General features: G+C 39.7%; 1 protein-coding gene across 1 annotated transcript in view; it reads right to left on the bottom strand.

Annotated features, from left to right (window-relative positions):
• The window catches only part of ALK (ALK receptor tyrosine kinase), a 104,063-nt gene extending 84,659 nt beyond the window's left edge, over positions 1-19,404 (bottom strand). Inside the window, exon 1 of the mRNA XM_063391181.1 lies at positions 18,897-19,404. Within this exon, the coding sequence (XP_063247251.1) occupies positions 18,897-19,179 (283 nt within the window). The 5' untranslated portion in view covers positions 19,180-19,404. The remainder of the gene's footprint in view (positions 1-18,896) is intronic.
• Positions 19,405-20,862: the final 1,458 nt, after the last annotated feature.

Genomic DNA, 20,862 nt, shown 5'->3' with positions numbered 1-20,862 from the left:
GGAAACACCAGCAGGCAGGCTGCTGTCTCACTGAAAGATGAATGCTGCTCGCCACATGCGGCGGGCGCTGACAAAATCATGAGGTGGTTAGGATCTCTAAGCTTATTTACAGACAACAGGAGCAGATTTAGCACAGGTCCTACCTCAGCATCAGACACGGAACTCAATGTGAAATAAAACAAGGCTTCAGGAGAAAAGACATGAAAATTGCACTTCCGACCCTCACATGTGCCTCTTGGGGAAACTGTAAGAGCTGATTAGATAGGAAATATATGTAATTTTCCACCTTTTGCTTCTTAGGAGGCTTAGTTCAAATCCATTTTCAATTATTAAAGTGTTATCTTTGCCTCTTCCAGTTCTGCAGTTCCAAGCACAACAAATACTACCACTGTACACAGCAGGTTTTTTTTCAATTCTTGGTTCTTAAAAACAGCCCAGCAAGAAAACCAATAATATCAATAACATTCTAAAGATGAGGAAACTGAGGTACTTGTCAATCCATTCCAATCACATAAATGAGCCTGTAAAATGCCCAAACCAGACTATCTCTCTGACTCCTGCTGCTTCCTGTACCAGATGGGCTGAAGATGCCCAGATACAACGAAAAAGAGGAGACTGGAGAATATTTTCATGGCTCATCAAGAGCTGGTTCCACACAGGTCAGGTATAACCTCTCTCTTAATCCTGCAATAACAGCATCTCAGTAAGCTCCCTTTTAGCTTTGCCAATCCAGTTAACAAGAGAGATATATTGATATGCCTGGTCATGAAAAACACTTAACCGTATTCAAACAGCACTTCAGATAAGAATGAGATTTTTTTTTATTTCTAAAACGCAATTCTCTTTCTGTAACTGTTTTTAAGCAGTCTCTCTGCTTCAGCTGTCAGCAGTATTAAGGTTTTTGGCTTTACTACAGATAGGTTGCTGGAGGTGGTGGGTGGAATACCACAAATCAGCACAACCCTGAGCATGCACATGTGGTCCCTCTCAGCGGAGTGCAGGGACCCACCCTCACACCACAGCTAATCCCTTACTGGGCAAAGCAGTAGCCCCACAGTGGAAGAGTAATTATTGTTTCAGGCAGAAGCAGAAGCTTGCTTCTGGGGAAGTAAGTTTCCTGTTTGTGCCCCTTTCCATTGTGCCAACAACTTCTGCAGTTGTGTAAAGGCAACGAGTCGTCATCAAGCAGCTGACTTCCACTTTGTTTGAAAAGTGAGCAATGATACCTCAAACCCACAAATAATAAACAAATAAAATTACACCCCAACGCTTGCTGTGAGGGAGAGCAGTAGCTACACACAACAGGCTTGCCATGGAGAGGGACTAAATGTGCATGGATGCTTCCAGCTTTTAGTTCTGGGGAAGCAAAAGGACACTCTCGGTGTCACCCTACCTGCACACATCGCTGAACACCAGGAGGTGATGGGTGCAGTGACTCACGGGTGACTCTTCCAGCTGGATGCACCAACTACTGCCAGCATCTCAGTGCTCTGAGGCCAGTCCAGAGGGACCGAGGGCCAGCGCAGCTCTGTGTGCTTGTGTTCCAGGCTGTGCTTCAAGGCCTTGCTACGCTCGAATGACTTTATCCCAGGAGCAAAGCTGCTGAAGGTCAGTGGCCCTCACATCAAAAACAAGCCTGGAGAAGGACTCCTTCCGGAGTCCACAGCTCTGCCCAAGGACCTCCATTAACGTTTGAACGTGCACGAAACTTATGAAAGTTTAAAACTTATGAAAAAAATAGATGTCAGTGAATAACAAAGTGATTAGTTTAGTGTAAGCCAAGGTACATACTGAAGATATCAGGGAAAAATTGAAGAATGGATAATGTTACAATTCCAACATTACCACCCTGGTTTCATGCAGACCCTCTCCTCTCTTGTGGCATGCTGAAAGGCTCTTTTATTAATGCTTTCCACACGAGACCGCTTTCCACACGAGACCACTTTCCAAAAGTATAAGGGGATGCAGAAAGGATTGCAAGAGTTGACCAATATCAGTATAGAGAATAAGCATGCCCTGACATTGAGATGACTGTGGGCTGCCAGTTGCAGTAGAGCAGTTAGACTAAGAGTGGAGTCATTAAATAATATTAAAATGGCTTTTGAATTTATTTTAAATAGAGTGATAGGAATTTTAACAGACTGTTGTCACGAGTAAAGACAGATAAAGGAGACAAACCATGACTTCTCCCTCTTTCTCTTACTCCGTGTTTTTTCTAAGACCTTTAGCCTTCAATGAATGGATTATCTCTCAGGAGATTTTATACAATTACTCAGAATGAGCAGTCATTTTCTTAGCAGTTCTCATCTTTAAATTTGGCACCATAAAGCATATGTTTACCCAAAATATCCCGTTATATCTTCTTTGTCAATAAGCTTTCTGTTGAGTGCAGGCTCCCCTTCAAGGGTTTTCCAACTCATTCTCTCCCCATTTCACTAACTGATTCAGTTGGCTATTAATTAATCACGTAATTACTGTCAGCAGTAGTATTAAATTCTCACAAACTTGCTACTGCTGTTATTATGTAAAATGTTCCTCGCTGCTGGATAGGTTTCAGCAAAGCATAACACCTTGTTGACTTTAGATAAATCTATTTATAAAATGCAAATGTACCTCTTCCTGGCAGACAAATCCTCTCTAACTGCTCAACAATTTGTTATACAAAACAAAGAATTAGGAGGACACGCAGCTCTTCATCAAGTCCTAGCAAACAAACATTTTGGTGAAAAACAAATGATAAAAAGAGAATATGAAATGGTAGCCCCACTGCAAAGTAAATGGGGTTAGTCTGGTCTTGTGGCAGGCAGGGGTAGTAGAGTACCCTCCAATACCCAGCCATACATGCACAGTATTCCAAATGACTGGCAATCAAAAAATTATTGGGTGCACCAGGAACTAAGAAAAAAGAAATACAAAACAATTTACCAGTGACAGGAAGCAATGAAATTTTGTGTACACTCCACCAAACATCTACTGGATTACAGAGCAATTTCAAAGAAAGTTTTGCCAAAAAACACCACCAGTTTAGGAGAGGATTACAGTAAGCAAGTTGTACTGGACAGGACTCACTTGACAGTACAAAGAGCACAAATGAAATGAATAAGAAAAAAAGAAACACCAAACTTTCTTTTGACCATAAACTAGACTAGGGGAGACCTAGAAGCTACTTTACACATGTCTACATTTGATCTTGTAATATCAATTTCAAAGACCAAGTAGCCATTCATTTTGTACATATTCCATTAGAAATTCTCTCTGGCAGTGGCTAACTGGACAAAGGCAACCATCTTAGGGGACAGACACTCTTCCTGTTTTTTACTCTGCCCCCCTGGTCACTGTATCTGTACTTCCATTCACCTTAAGCTGTCCATGGTCCTCTCTGAGCTATAGTAAAGTTATACCGAGTGCAAAGGTTTTATATGTCCACTATATCTTTTTTACAAAGAGAATAGTTAAAATACCTGACTTCCAGCTCTCCCAGGGCTTTAACTTAATGGGATGTGGATGCAGTTCACCAGCCATAAAGAATGTCACTGGCTTACATCACCACAGTATCTCAAAGCCAGGAAGGCAACCCATAGGACACAGGGAATCTTCAAACAGAAAGTTTACTGAAATACCAGCAAGAAAACCAACAGCCCTACTCCTTACACCAAGAAAAGTCCTTGCCTCCTTTTCCAGGCTCTCTTAAGAGACAGCAGTAGGACTCTCATGCAGCTGCACTTACAGCAAAGGCTCTCAACTCCACTTGGACCATGCCCTTCCTTCCCATCCCACAGGTCATTACTGCTGCTTTTTACAGAGCAATATAATTTTAAACAGTCTGTCAATGAGGTATCACAAAGATGATAAAAGTGCCTTGCCCTAGCATCTAATGTGGATAAAATCAATGATCCAAGGTCCCAAGGGTGGTGACAGAGTCAGAAAGCTCAGAGGCCTCTGGGCCCACAGGAGCAGCTGCATTCTCTGTTCAGCAGAGCAGTAGGGCAGCTAAGGGAACTGAGACCTGGCAAAGAGAGGGTGCCAAATCCAAGTTAGCGGTCATCCAGGGTATTTCTGGAAATAAAAAGCCTGATATCCTTTCCCCAGTACTCAATGAAATGAAGAAAGAATTAAATAATCAAGGACTGAGCACAAAACAATGTGCTCAAGCACAGCAGCCCAGCATCATTTCTCGGGGTCTTTCAAACCAGACTCCATCTGTGTGTGCAGGGTCCTTGCACTGCTAGCAAATCACCTCCAGAAATGCTGCCTATCAAACCAGAAATCTGATGGTCAGGAGTTCCAAAATACTTCTTCTGCTGTGACCTTGGATGAGTCTCTTTGCTTGACAAAGATAAGTCTCTTGGATAAGTCTCTTTTTGCTGTGACAGAAAAAAAACCCTAAAAAACCATTTTGTGGGGGATGTATGGTCTTACTACTTTGTAGAATAGCATAATTTTTTCACAGAAAAAAGAAATCTCATTTTTAAGAGCTATCTAAAATGAAAATGTCCCCTGTAGAGGAAAATGTTTGCTCAGCAGTACTTCAAAAGATTTTATTTGACCTGAAATAAAACATTGGTTAGCTTCAGAAAACTTGCTATTGTTCAAAATTTTTTTTCAGTTCATATATTTCATGCTTTTTTAATGCCTTTTAACATATTTTCCAATTAAAAAAACCTCCTAGAGTCTGGAAAAGGTGTGGAAACTTGGTTTCTTCCATTAATTTGTTTGTTTTGCCAAAAACCATATTAAGTTTGCACTTTGAATAGCTTTGTCCCACCAGGTAGCTTTTTTAACAAGCTGGAATAAAAATGAACACACTGCTCACCCTGTGTGACACCACGGAGGCTCTCAAGTGGAAGGTGACACTGAGTGTGTCTCCAAATGCTAATCACAAGCACGGAGGGTGACAGAATCACTGGAGCCATTGCCACATGCTAATGCAGCATCTGTCTGAGAGAGCTCTGGGTCATTTCTGCTCAGTCCTGTCCCCTGAAATCTCCTCACTCAGAGCACCACTGAGAGAACTTTTTACCATATTTGCACTGACAGGGCTGACAACGTTCTCTCCATTTGGCCAAACCATGCAAGCATTAGCAAAACTCAGGTTTAGGTGAGGGAACCTCAGATGTAGAAAGCAGCAAAAAAATGGCTATGAGGCCTGCACAGTCTCATGTGGGCACTGTAGAGTTATTATACTGCTATTTCCATCTCAGTGAGAAGCAGCATGGAAAACAGTTAAAGTAAACTCAACATTAAAAATTTCACTGACAATTAAGATGACAGATTAAACTGATCTACATGTAATCTGCAAACTGATTTAGCATTCACTGATTAATGCAGTAAATTAGATACTACCATCTCTCATGCAATGTTATAAATCACTACCTTCACTCAGCAATGCATATTTGGTGTCAAACAATTTTTGATGCTGGCTAAGTTATTAAATTTTCTGTAGATGAAGCACTGAATATCTGTTACAGTTTTAGGATGAGATTATGAAAAGACACTTTCAATTTCTGATCAGAGTTACTTGATACTACTAGAACGGCTCAGATTTCCAAAATTCAAGTGGAAATTGCTTTTCATTATAGTGGAAAACAGCAAAAGAAACTTAACAGCACCAAGTCTAGACCCAAACATCTTTTAAGTGGACACACACATCTGAAGGTATACAAACATGCTTTATAAACATGATTTCTCAGAAATGGTGCTTTCATGAAATACTCATCTCTGAGTCTTACAGATACTTGGTGAAATACAGAGCTCCTTCTTGAAGAAATTGCAGCAAGAAATGCCATGGGAGGGCCCTGAGATCTGAGAATTTGGCTGAGAACTGCTGCAAACAAGGCAGAGTCTGTCTCTTCTGCTTTTCTATGGATGTTACTCACTGTGAGTCAACAGACCCCAAGTACTTTCACCTAGGCTGTCACAAGTTTACATGGTGAGGGTACCCCCCTCCGCAAATCCCTGGCAGTGCAAGGCTCCAGCCTTAGCAACAGCACTCCAGCTCTCAGCTGTCAGCACTAAAGTGCTGAGATCCTGGAGTTATTTGTAGCTGTGGTACAGGTAAGTCCCTCTGGTTGCAGGTAGGCATCCTTTCCCAGCTGCATTGGCAGGAGAGGTTATTGCCTCCATCTGTTCACCACCACTTCCCCTCCTGAGCCACTGATCAAGCAGCACGTGCAAGTACTCCCTAATTTATTTCAGGCAAAGTCAGACAGGTGACACCAGTACAACAATTCTTACCTACTCAAGGATTTTATGTGACCCTCTCTCATTTCCAAGGGACAGCTGCTTTCTGGGCTGCATTGAAGCATCTCCCAGACTCATGTGACCTGCTGAAAGGCTGTTCTCTAGGCCCTTTTAAAAACCATCATTCTAATATATGAGATGATTCTGATACATGACAATGTTCTTACTAACCCATGCAAAGCATTTTGTGGAACAGGGAGTATTTCTCTTTCCCTTTTTTAAAGAGGGCATACTGTGGAACATCAGGCTGCTAACTCCCATTACCTTTGCAGCTTTAGGAAAACTCAAACACAATTTGGTCTTTATCTGAGAAATTCAGATCAAGTCTGCTTCTAAACCAAGGGGAATGGGAAAAATGAAACTGCAAGTTTGGTCAAGCTCCAAGGAAATGGTGTCTCAATTTAGAACTGCACAAGAGGGACTTCTGTTTAAATCAAAGACAGAAATAAAAGGATTGGGTTATGTACAGGAAATTATTAAAGCTTTTTTTTTTTTTTTGAATAGTATTTGAATAGTTTTTTGAATAGTATTATTAAAACCGAATGGTCATGTAACAAAAAGCCCCAAAGAACACCACGCTTGGTTCAATTTTCTCTTCAGTAGAAAACTTTGGTTTAAATTTTTCTAGTAAAGAAGAAACATTGATTACATTAATATAATGGAACAGAAATTCCCTGACAAGCATCTTAACAGTGCATCATGCCTAAGAAGTCCTGTCAGTTGAAATTTAGTCTAGAACTCAATGATTACCAGGAACTGGATCTGAAATTACCTACTCCTGAATGTAACAAGATATCCTTTCAGAAGCAGGCTGAATTAAGGTTCAAGACAAATGCTGCATATAATATAGATCTTAACCTCATTTAGAAGCAATGTTGTTTAAGGCTGTATTAAGGGATTGAGTTACTGCTTCTGCTTAAACAGAAGTGACAGAGTCATTCACAAGGGTAATAAAAATAAACAAGATAATGCAATAGAAGGAATTGCACCTCCTGGTACGGAAGTAAGTGAAAAATTAATGTGGATCTTCTATTACCACTTTTTGGAAAGCAGCATGGAAGCCAATCTCCAATTGCAACTCAATTTAAGTAGATTTTTCAAAAAGCCTTCATTGAGGCCTCAAATATGATCTACAGGACTCCATAAGAGGGCTCTGGGTTGTAGCTCTGCTGCTACCAACAACCACTTTACTGTTCACTAACCACTTCTGCATCTGAATGTTTGTTGAAAGAACTGTGTTTGTTGTTTTCTGGAAATATGCCATTCATAAAATATCTAGAGAGGCTGAAAAACACAGGGCTCTTTTCTGGTTTATAATTTACACAGGTTTGCCAGTGCAGAGAAGCTTCTAGGTCTGACTGGAAGCACCCTGTAAAAGCTGCACGAATGAAGCTTGTTTTGGTAATGCTGGTTTTATAAAGCATGCCTGGATAGAACCATTGATCTTGCACTCAACAGTCATTTAATTTTTTTCAGGGTTTATTCTAACAGACTGTGAATAAACTCCTGCAAAATAATTACTCTAAAATGATTGATCTGGCATGGTAACCAGTGAGCATTGAGAATGTTCAATAGAGAATGTGTTTGTTAAAGATTCCTTGCCTGACCCTATTCATTCACAAGTGAGGAAGTGGTGGGCAGACTTTATAGATTACAGGTATTAAAGCACCTGCTGGCTTTAAAAGGATAGCACTGTTAGAAATCTCAGACAACAATTCTTCAGCCAAAGCATTGTCCCCTTTCTGACACTCTGATGATGCGATGATGTTAAAGGTGGAATGAATTGCCCTCTGAAGTGCCTCTTTTTCTCTCTGTTGACTACAGAGGGACCCTAGAGACCAGCTCTGACATGATGCCTAACTTTCAGATAGCTGAAGTCACAAAAGATGAATATCATCTTGTCTAACTTCATACAACAAAGCACCTGCATGTCTGAACTAAATCTTGCTAGGGAGATTGAATCTTGTGATATTGTGAATTAGATGACTGGTTTATTATACAGATTTTATTCCCTGACAGTTCAGTTCAGGTCTAGACTGAGAATTGCAAACTAAATTAGCTCTGCAAGTTGGAGATTAGGGGATGATTTTTTTTTTCTTCTATCCACTGAAAATATTTTCTGGCCTTCGTTCAAACACTGAAAAAAGCAGGCAGCATCAGCAGAATGTAGAGATGGTAAAAAAAGGTCACCTATATGCTATGGAGATAAAGAAATAGGGAGAAAGAGACAACTCCGTTGTTTGGCTCTGTAAACTGGAAAAGAAATTGTCATCACTTCATCTGAGACTACTGTTTTGAGATGGTATAGCAATATGAATAAGTGGAAACCATAATAAACTTCTCTTGCAGTCTTTACAGAACAGTATCATGGTGGGCTTGCACTGTAGGAAGAGTTGTTTTGCATGATTGATTAACATTTGATGGCATCTGCCTCGTCATGACACTTTAGTTTCATTTCAGCAATTACCCTAATCGTCCAGGAAAGGAAGGCACTATTTACTTGAATATCAAAAAAAGTAATATGAACCAGGGAGAAATGTTCTGAGAAAGACAACTGTGATGCATTACTGCTGGTGCCTGGTACTGCTAGAACAGAAGCAGCAAGAAGAAGCATATTTATTATAATTTGAGCAGAGCTATATAAAGCCACAAATTAGTCCACATTCTAAAAAAATCAACAATTAAGACTGAGACTACTTGCTACAATATAAACTTACAATGGAATAAAATTTACCCTAAAGTTTTGTGATTAGATTAGACAGGCAGGAATGCTTTATGACTGAAGGAAAAGAGAAGCAAGCTTGTCCAGATGAGAGGAATTGCCCGATTTCATTTGGGAACAGAGAAAGCTAGAGGCGCTCCAAAGATGAAGTTAGAAGAAAACAGAAGATAAAAACCATTAACATGGAAGACCATGGCAAAGTACTCTATGCAAACATGAGCAGTGCAAACATTTCTTGGAGTAGAACTTTTCCAACATAGAACAGAAAAGGTTATTTGCATTTCTCAGTTGTCTCAACCAGTTGTTAATTAAAAAAAATTGATATAACAGTACAATAATATGTATAATTCCAAATCCTGTGTCAACTTCAGCCTCCTTTATCCGCACTGAAAGAGCAGAACTTAAACCTAACTCTTCTCTTGGCTGTGAAGAGATAAGAAGTGATGAAGAAACTGAAGCCCAAATCTGCAATGTTGCTATCAAACCTCTTATTAAGCTACTTCTTTTTCAAAAGCTTTTATAAATATATTGGGGCAGATCTTCAGCTGATGCAAGCAGTGGAGATTCCCACAATTATTGGGATGACGTGCAATGCACTTTAGTAATTTCACTGGCAGAAACTCCTCACAAGTAACAGCACAGTTACTCACTTCCTTTGCTTTGGAAAAGATCTCCCATGCCAGAAATACTTCCTTTACTTGGCTAAGTCACTTGGCAATTTTTGCAGACAGGTGAGTCATTTTGCTACTGTTTTGTTACTGATGTGTACAACAAGAGTACACAGGAGGGCTGAGTTAACGCTGTTGCCAAAACTTGCACTTAATGTTTCTGCACTTACAGCAATTGCTTTCTTTTTGTTACGGTTTCATTAAGTGATGTTCATGAACATGTCTACATACACTGTTGTTCCATGAGGCGCTTAAAGAGACAACAGTGTCTTTGTGTCTTTTTAGAAATCAATAGCAACACTGACAATATTACAGAAATACTGAAATTTCATAAGGTTGGTGTTTGTGTGGGTTTTTTTGTTTTGTTTTGTTTGTTTGTGGTTTTTTTTGTTTGTTTGGGGTTTTTTTTTGGGGGGGGTTTGTTTGTTTGTTTTGGTTTTTTTTTTATTTAATGTTGTTTCTTTTTTTTAATGTACTACATAACCTGGTGCTGGATTTATGCAGTTGCTGCTTACAGCTCTAAATGATGTTTTAAAAATCCAGTCTATCATTTGGGCTTAAGCGCAGGGAATATTCTGCAGTCTCTAAGAAATCGTTTACTCTGGATTATGGTGCACACAATTCCACCAAAATATCTTAGATCTCAGTATGGCACAACTCATCATCTCACAGAACCAGACAGATTGCTTCTCAACACTCAAAGTTTTCAGGTCCAAATAGCTGCATTGTTCATCTGTATTCACATCAAATCAAAGATCTACCACTGATGATATTTTTGGAACATGATAAATGTTTCTTACAGAGTTGACTAAATTATATTTCCTTGTAGATCTGAAAAACACTTCCAAACCTCATCCTATGCTTACAAATTCACTGATACTCCATCAATCATGTTCCACGAGCAGTACACTTCAGTCTGGAATTGGACCCAGGATCCAGCTGACTCATTTAATTGCTTGCAACCTCCCAGTTATAGAAAACTTCAGCAGGCAGTAATTTTAAAAAGGGAGGGAGGGGAAAAGGTACGTTCTTAAAATTTCTTTCATGTAATAAAAACTGACTGCAATTTAAGATCTTGCCATCCATGTGTGACTTCTGGATCAATAAGCCTTCCTAGCAGGGCTTTCAAAGGCTCAATTCATAAAAGCTCTGTACACCTCATTTATGGAGGCACTTGGTAAAACTGCCTCCTTTCTCATCCTCATGATGGAAGGCATGCCTTGGTGCCAGGCAGTAATGATGGCATTTTTGAGAACTCCTAGGGGACTAAGGAGTGTGGGTCCCATTAATTTGTGCTCCTAAGTCACTTGGCAGCTTTTAAACATTCCTTTCCCTCCCCACATTTCTCACAACTTCAGAGTAAAAGAATTGCAACATACAGGTTTAATGATACTGACTGCGACTCTGACGGGCAGCCACTGGTTGTGAGTTTCCAAATACAGCATAAAGGACTTTCATTTGTTGAAAGGGCACACACTGCTTTTCAGAAAGCTTCAGTCCCCATTTACAGATTCTTTAACTTTTCAGGGGACAAAACCCCTAATTCAGTAGTTTTATTCAGTTGTCATTTCTATTTAGGGCTTATGGATTTAATTTGGAGTTACAAGGTCAAGGCTTTTTGGTTTCAGTTGTTCTATTGCAGAGTGTCACTGTGTCCATCAGTGTTGGCACCAAGGTACAGTTGGGTACAGTGCAGGATTGTAAAAAAAACCCAAAAAAATGTGGGTTGATTTAGCAACTGGTTTGCGCCGACAGCTGACTGCAGTAGACCTGGCAGAAACAGAACAGCAGGATAAAGCAAGCAGGACTCCTAAGCCAGAAAGGGGAAGGCTTTGGACAAAAAAAGGGAAGAGCTGGACAGAGTCTTATAGCATGACTGGGGCAGATTTACAGTGAGACCTCTCAGACACAGAAATCAAGCTGGGCTTGAACATTTCAGAGGATAAGCCCTGAGTTATAGAAGTGCCCTCAGCCAAAATCTGAAGGACTCTACCCTGTGAAGAAACAGGAGGAATTAAACCTTTTTTTTCAATCTTGTATGCATTGCACTACTACAGAGAAATGCTAACCACCTCAGTACCCACTATTTGTATGTGTGACACTTAAGCAAGCTTTAAAAAAGTAAGATTCTTGCTGTTGGCATTATTACATTTTCAAGCAAGCACAGAATATCTTCTTTCCTTATTGTGCCATCTTCTCATCCTTCATCTTCCAAAACCTTTTTTGCCTCGGAGGCTCTGGTGAGAAGTGCCACAAAAAGGGACTAGTTTCCATCTGAGCATCCTACATATTATCTTTGCTTTTGATAATTTTAAATGTTAATAGATTAATTCTTGTGCATTTCATTAATTTTTGACAATTCACTGCATTTCCCTCACTTGGTTTCTTTGCCGGTTCAACAGATTATCCACCTAGTTAGTTCAGTCTGGTTGACTGAGTGACTATCTGATTAAGCTTGATTGCTCCAGTTAATTAATTGGATTGTAAATGTTTCTTCCAATCACTTTCTAACTGGTCAAACTTTTTAATCATTTCCACCATCTAGATCAATTATCCCTGGCTGATATCTGGTCATTTGTTTTCAGCATTAGCGGTTTATCACCATCTCTCCCTCATATGTCTCCCTCTCTCTGTTACCTGAAGGGATCCTACAAGAAAGGTGGACAGGCACTTTTCACAGGAGCATACCATGACAGAACAAGAGAGAATGGCTTCAAACTGAGAGAGAGGATGTTCAGATAGAATATTAGGAAGAAATTCTTCACTATGGTGAGACACTAGCACAAGTTGCCCAGAGAAGCTGTGGTTGCCCCATCCCTGGAAGTGTTCAAGGCCAAGATGGCCTTGAGTAACTGGTCTAGTGGGAAGTATCCTTCTCCATGGCAGGGGGGTTGAAATGAGATGATCTTTAAGGTCCCTTCCACCCAGACCATTATGGGATTCTGTTTCTCTTCTTTTGCTGACTCAGTCCGACTCATTTCCTTTCTGCTCGATCATCTCCCTGTTCTGTTCTGACTCTCTGAGCTTCCCCACTGTCTCTCAGTTCTTCACAAAGGCCACTGCAATTCTTCACAAACATGAATCAAGTTGCATAGTTGGGTCTTAATCCCAAACATCAGTCCTATTTGAACTAACAAAACTTTCCTACAGCTAATGGGGAACTTCATGGATGTAACCCAAAACTCAGCAAAACTATCCCTGACTCTCTTTTGCAAAATCAAGGATCTCCATGTTACAGGCTAGCAGTCTACAAGGATGCCCTCTTACAGACTAGCAGTGTTTTGGGGTTTACCATGCAGAGAAAAAGGAAAGTGAGATTGTCATCTACTTATACAGTGGAGTCAGATTGCATAAATCTTTGAATCTGGAGTAATACCAGCTTAAAATCATTGGGTCATCTGTAAATCATCATTGTCCTTCCCATTTCTCAAGTGATAATAGCAAATCCTATGATTGTTTCAATAAATCCAAGCAGTTAAACCATCACAAGAAGTAAGTGGCAGCAATTAATAGTAATAAAAATAAGTTCAATTTGGGGAAAGCAGATTACAGAGTTCATTTTCTTTCACTGAATCAATGGCTCCCCTGTTGAAATAAGCCTTAATTAAAGGAGAAGGTCAGGATAAAAATCATATACAGCATTAAAAATATAATGTATTGGCCAATTCTTCAAGGTGTTAAAAAGTACTTAAGACCCACAAGTGCCAACATTTGCAAAGTCTCTTGAGCAGATCCTAGTACTTCTTACGAACAGGTCTTTCTCTTCAGACCAGTAAGGCTTTGGATTTTAAAGGCTGAGATTTCTCAATCCTGTTTCTTAATCCAAGTCACCTAACCTTCTTGAGTTAGAGAGGATGAACCTGCCCACTCTGGTAAGGCACACCTATTTGGAGCTGCTGTGGCAGATTCAAGCCTTTCTGCCTTTTGCATGAAAACATCTATTGAAGATGAGTTTAAGTGCATTATTACACCACCTAAAACATTTCTTTATATCTCCCTACTCTCTATTTTACAACTCCAAATATATGGACAGTTTATTACTAAATAAAAACCAGGACATTCTGTCCCATTTGTCACCAAACTGGCATGGCAGACCTATGAAACCCAAATTCTCTAGATATTCAGGTTTGCTTCCCCCATGCTGCTCCTTTGATGAGCACACGAAGGTTCTAAATAGATTAAATTATTCAACGTAATCACCACTGTCTAAATCTGGCTCTGTAAGAAGTAGGTGTTCACAGCCAGTTACAGAAATGCATAATCACTAATTCATCACTGCAAGAAGCTACTCTACCACTAATTGAGTTACTGTGCCTCTTCTGGAAGCAATATTAAAACCAAATTTGCTTAATTTTTTTTATTCCTAGCGTTACAATAACTTCATTTTCAAAAGATGAAAGTGAAAACAAAGATAAGCCCCGTAACAAGTTCATTAAATTTATTTTACTTAAATTGGCCCAAACCACAAGTGAAATAACTTTCACTTTAGAATGACTTTAAAATGATTTAACTTCACTACAGCCACCACCCTCATCTGCAAAGCAGTATTTTCTCCAACACAAGAGCCCTACAGGATTAAAACACAAGCAGGTTAGAGATCGTTTTTGGCACACAAGCTGAAGTCAGAACAAGCAGTCATAGCTCGTGAGGGAGCAGAGGTGAATAGGGAAGACAGTGGTCACCAAAACATTTGGAAGCAAATATTCTTAAAATAGTAAGGGTTTTCCAAATGCCTACTTAGCGAAATTAGACCCAGAGGAAAACCACACCAGCTGATAAACAGCATTGGCCACTAGACGGAAAATGCAACCAATCCACCTTTATTTGTTTAAATTAAGAATCATAATACCAACATACTGAATAATCCTCCTGGTTTCAATTAGCCCTGGACCTTTTCTCTGGCTTGGTTCTTAACCATGGCGTTAATGCCAAAGGGAATTATCTGGCTTCTTTTACACAAAAAATACCAGGATAGACCAAGTAATATTATGGTAAATGTTAATCCTAAACTTCTGATAGAGACAGCTGCTTCTGAAATTTTTTAAATTGCATTTATTTTTCAGTTTTATAACAATGACAAAGCACTGACTGCTCATTGTTCTGTTCACCTGTTCCCCTGAACTTCTAGACAGAGGTGGATCTCCAGACCATACAAGATGAAATGGTTGATTCTACTAAAGGTTCATACCTTCTCTCCTCCATCCCATAAATACAACCAAGCAAATAATGAAACACAAACCATTCTCACAATTAATCTAGTGGTTTAATAAAACTTCTGTAGATATCTTGCAATTCTACCCAAATGAAAATTACTCAAATCTTATACTTTTTTTTTTTAAGTTAATTATTAACATGTAAATGAGCTGTGTGTCATGTGGGACTTCCATTTGAAATATACTTTTAATTATTTTTACAGTGAGAGGATGCAGTGGGGCTGGAGCAACTCCCCAGGAATGTAGCAGAGACCCCATCACTGGAGGTTTTCAAGATGCAGCTCTTCAGGGTTCTAAATAATCTCACCTAGATTCCCTTCCATACAAAAGGCTAGGCCAGATGCTCTTTTGAGATTCCTTCCAACCTGGCCTGTTCTGTGATTCTCTCTCATACACTGATATAATCTCAGTTTTCTGCTGGAAGAGGTTAACTTTTCTAGGCAATTTTCCAACAGGAAGCATCAAGAACTCATTTTGAAAAGGGGCTCACTGGTATTTCATTAAGTTCAGCTAACCACAACATCCTGTCATCGAATTAATTTATAAGACAAACTGCAAAAAGAAAGCATGTGGGAAAACTGAAATGATACATATCCAGGTTTTATCCGAATGCACAGAAACATCATTTTAGTAATGATTCAGATGCATAAGCAATCCTGTCTGGAGAAACCCTTATTGATCTCCTGCAACTGATTCATAAATCTGTTGCTAGAATATTTATCAAGTGGAATCATGAAAAATTCTATCTGGCAGTTGGTCATATTTCTTCAGACACATTGTAGGTCTGTATTTTTAGTCATCCTTTGCTATCTCTTCTTTCAGTGAAATCACTTCCTGATTTTCAAATTTTTTCCTTTCCTGAAAGGTCCGGTGCTTTAGATCAAAGATTTTAGTAGAATTTAGCCTTTAGTACAGCCTTAACTCCAACTTTCAGAAATTTGCATACAAATTACAGTCATCAGATCATTACAGAACTAAATGCCTACCTGCTCCAAAGGTAATGTGTGTTTCTCTGTGCTTTCAGTATCTACTGATAAAAAGCTATTGCTGAGTGGACAGAAGCATTAACTTAATCAACAACACACGGTCTCTCCCCTCTCCAAAATAAATGGTTTTTATGTTGCTTACGGAGCTTGAAAACTTGAAAGCTAAGTGCTTCCTCTTGGACAGGCTGAGTGTCTGAAATAACTGCTTTTAACAGCCCTGGAGCATCATTAAACCTTTAAGACATTTCAGAAGCATTTGGTCTCCACGCCCCTTAGGTAAAAATTTACTTTGAATTGGTAAATCGAACATTGCTAAGTAAAAGAATGTCTTGTCATTTACTTGTGCCTACTAATAAGTACTTTAAACAAGATTTTTGGAAATAAGTTGGCAAATTAATTAATTGACAAATGCAATAAAAATCAGTAAGAAACCCATTAAATACCATAAATAAGTCAATACATTACTTAGGAAATGCAGTCTATTTTTATGACTAGAAATTAGCATCAACTATAAAATGCCACTGTATAAGCAATTACACACAATTACTTTACTTGTATAAGTAACATTTCTTAACTGATGTTATTAAATTAATATATTACTCCTCTGCAATTCATATTTTTTTCCTTTGGCTTCTACACTTATTTAAATAGTAAGTTGTAAGAAAGAGAATTAGACAATCAATAGCTTAGGTTTTACACACTGACAAACACAATTTGCCTCAAATTTAAGTCAGTAATTGAAAGTCAATTGGTTATAGCAGTCGAGGCAATGCTACCTGTTAGCTGTCCTGAGACAAAACCTATAGAAGTACAAGCAGTGTTTGTATTGACTGTAGGGGCTCTCTGATCAGATTCAAATCCTAAGGCTGAGAAAACATTGCAAGAGCTTTCCTTCTATTATAGGAATTGGGAAATGTGAAGATATTCAAGTGGCAATTAATGAGAATTTTTAAATTTTGAATTTTTTAAAAATGCAGAATTTTATTGCCATCAGAATCTACTTAAGTTTTCAATTTTAATTTCCCATTCAATCTCATATAAACTGTTATTTTTTCAGATCAGATGCAATTTTTTTTCTATGCAAAATCTTTTCTATGAGTAAGGAACTCAAAAAAATGAAATCATCAACATGCAAAAGGCAATTCCAACCTCAAACTCTGACCTTCTTCAAGCCCTTGTTTTCCATCCATAGGGTGGCTGGGCACTGGAACAGGAAGTGGTCACAGCACCAAGCCTGACAAAGTTCAAGAAGGGTTTGGACAATACTCTTGGGCATGTGATGTGACTCTTACGGTGTCCTGTGCAGGTCTGGGATTTGAACTCAATGATCCTGACAGGCCCCTTCCAACTCAGCATATTCTGTGATTCTTTCTAGATCTGTGCCTATGGAAATGGTAGCCTAACTTCCTGAGACTGTATGTACACCTTAATTTATTGTTAAATTGTGTTTATGGTCTTCAAAAGGCTTAGAAAAATCAGGCTGAAGGCATGTTTCTATTTCTCAGATGTTTCTTTCTCAAATTCACCCATGTTTTATGTGCTTCAGTGGCATTAAGTTATCCAACTAGCTAAGCTGCCCAAAGGCTTCTAACAGCTGCAGAAAAATTAGATTTAGATTAATCTTTTCTTATTGCTTTCCCTATTTTCTCCAAGCTTTAAGGTGTCCCCCTCAGCTGCTCATCACCACCTCTTTTCTCGTAAAAGTACACTGCCACATCTTCAGCTGTGCACAGAAGGCTTAGTGACCTAAACCAAATGAAAACAAGAGAACAAGCGGTTTTGTTCTCTGGTGGTATTGTTCTTACACTGTGTCCTATAAGCAGGGCAGAGGAGTAGCTGTTTGCTACAGATCTGCAGGCAAAATGGGGGATTTGTTCCTTCTTTTGCTCAGGATGTATCTTAACGTCCTCAGCACTCGACATCCGTCATCTGCACAGCAGTGCTTGGTGCTGGTCAGAGCTCACAGTCCGGCACCTCAGCTCGCCCTTGAGCACTCCCAAGAGAGGAACTCCTGTGCCCACAGTCTTGCACCGAACTCCCAAAGCCCTGTGGATGACTTGTGTCCTTACAGCAGCAGCAGAACAGGCACCTTCTGTCTGAACACGCCTTTGCTTCCAGCACAATGTCAGGCTGCTCCTTGCTGGAGCTCAGAGAGCACCTTTATGTACAAACAGTGCAATAAATCCTTTAATACAACTGGGCTTTGTGGAGAGCAAGGTAAATGACCAAAATAATGTATGTTCTGCAGCACATTTCCCTGTCCTAGAGAGGTTGAAAAGAAGGACATGCAGCTCAACTCAGCACTACTCCAAATAAATAAAATGGACAAAAAGTAATGTGTTAAGAGCTATAAGTAGTAATATTCTTCACTGGCATGCCACCTAAAGATTTCAGTATGATTCACAGAGTCCATAAAACTGGTAGAACTAATATGCAGCTGCTTCTGGCACAGAGCACTGAATTTACATACTTGGATTGATTACATAGCTTGTATTTAAAAAAGTAACCCCCACTTAGGTTGCCCATTATTAAGATTCCACACATTACATACAGCTATTAGGGGCTGCTCAGCAGTAACCACTTTGGAGCATTGCCAAATAAAGACATACTTTATTAGAAACAAGTTTTCCACAGTTGTTTGGAAAACAACCCTGAAATTTGTAACCACGAACATAAAAAAAAAGGTGGCTTGCAAGATGTCTGTTGAGGAACCCCTCATCTGTTCTACTTTCTGCTGCAGAAAAGTGAAGTTGTCAGGATATGCATCTGGCAAGCCAGGATGAGTACTGCTTCTTTTCTCCCAAAATTAAATTTTCATAGTTATTCTTTCCAAATGAGAAAAAACCCCAAACAAAACAAAAAACCCCAAACTTGTTTTTAACTTCTTGAAGGAAAGTTTTAAGGCAACACTGAAAAAAATCCTTCCCTAAGAGAGACCTTATTTTTTTTTAAATTTAAATTATTTATTTCACAAGAACCTTTCCTTCTGTGTGTCTGCAGCAGTCAACAACAGTGCTTCTCTCCAAAAAGGCATCAAAGTGCTAGAAACAATAAAATACTCTGTTACCTGAACTACAGTTCTTCATGGCAAAGGAATCCACGGCTGCCACGCTCCTGTTCCCATTAGGAATATACTCCAGGGAGATCCGAAATGGTTTCTCCAGGTGTCCAACTCTCCTCTGAAGCAGCACCCATCTGGTCTCATCACAAAGCAAGTGGAAAGAACAAAGGAGAAGAGCTGTAAGAAAGACTACTTTACAAACGCCAAATCCCCCAAAGGAGCAGCTGTACTTATGGCTGGTCACACTGTGCCTCCTACCCCTGTCCTCACTTCCCTCACAGTGCCCCATGGTCAGGGCCTTTCCCTCCCATGGATTTTACAGAAGCAAGGTTCTAAGCACCAAGGTTTCCACCCAGCAAAGATGTGGAAACCCAACTAAACAGTAGCTTGTTGCTCTCCTCTGTCACACTTCTGTGCCCCCAGATGTCTGCCTGCTCTTTAAAGGAAGCTTAACTCTCTGCAAAGCAAGCTGTGAAATCCATAGCACACATGCACAACCCCTTTAAATATCATTCCTGAGTCTCACCAAAAAGTCTCTTAGTCACTCAGGAAATAAGGCAGTCTCCAGGGCTGCACAATAGCTGTAATTCCCTGCACTGCATCACTGGTTGAGCTAACACGCTTTGATTCTATAGCGCTTGGCCGGATCATCTACCTGTGCAAGAAGTGCCGCATCTAAAACATGCCAATTCTCCTCCTCCACTTCCTGTCCCTCTTTCCCTACTTACCTCCCTCCCAAATGACAAAAAATCCCAACAAGTAAATCAAGGAAGTGAATTAGCAGCCCTGGAGATTAACATCCACGCTCCAAGAGTGCTTCAACTTAGTCTGCTTGTTGCCAAGAATGAATGAGAACAAAAAGCCTGTATGAGCTTAATTTGCTCCCTGAGATGCTAGAAGACATCAATGCCTGCCTGTCTTTAATGTCCACCTCCTCCCCTTTGATCAGCTGGGTCTGCTGCTTTGCCTGAAGTAACTTCCAGCCAGAGAGCACAAGACCTATTCCTAGACACGGATTCCAATTCTGTATCCCACAAGACATGTCTAAAGGTAGACAGTAAAAATACAAGTACCTGTCTTTTTGCAAATGTACTGGAATTCTGCAAGGAAAACGTTAAGGAATTAAATACTTGTACAATAAAGTGGTCCGGCCTATCTCCCTTTTCATCCTTGGGCAGAGGCTACCAGTAAAATCACTTGACACCATTTGTGAAGGGGCTGCTTCCCAAGAGGCACATATTAGCTCAGCAGTGATATGGATCCATCCCCTTCTTCACTCCAGTTTATCAGGGCCTGCTCACTAACCATAAACACAGAGACAAGACATTCTGCAAAGTTGCTCAGCCACTACTAATTCATTTTTTCACATTTCTCTTGTGTTACAGGAAGAATTCAGCACCAAGGAAAAAGCCTGTTTGTAGCATATTATAATTTGAACACCAATATTAAGCATTTTAGGGGAAGACTGTTACTATTTCTCGTTGTCAGAAATTTTTCATTGCTCTTTGACAAAACCCCACATTTTTTATTGCTTGTACAAAAATATTTCCTTTTCAAGTACCCCCATTGCCTCCCTATATATATGTTCATGCTTGTCCATGAACTGAGAAAAATAACACTTTTTTTCAGGGAAGGGAAACCTCTGGAACAGATCTGAGCATAAGAAGCTACACAGTTTATCTGGCATCTCTTTCTCCAGAAGCACGCCGAAATTTGGATGTTATGAAGTTAAGATACCCTTCTGAAAGGAAATATAACAACATTGTGCATGCTGGTGTGTAAGACATTTGCACCAACTGACCATGATTTGTGCCTGCTATGAGCATGGATCAACCCCATTTGCAGACTGTCACAAAAGCTAGGAGACTTTTCTTGGTTCCAGAAGCAGACACCCTGTCTCCTCAGGGACACAGTGGTGTCATTATGCTCCACTGAACTAAACAAAATTCCCAGCAGGCAAGGAAGCTGCCAA

The sequence above is a fragment of the Prinia subflava genome, chromosome 2 (genome assembly GCF_021018805.1).
Source record: "Prinia subflava isolate CZ2003 ecotype Zambia chromosome 2, Cam_Psub_1.2, whole genome shotgun sequence".
Classification (NCBI taxonomy): domain Eukaryota; kingdom Metazoa; phylum Chordata; class Aves; order Passeriformes; family Cisticolidae; genus Prinia; species Prinia subflava.
The sequence above is the reverse complement of the archived record's forward strand: the minus strand, read 5'-3'. Positions and strand labels throughout refer to the sequence as shown.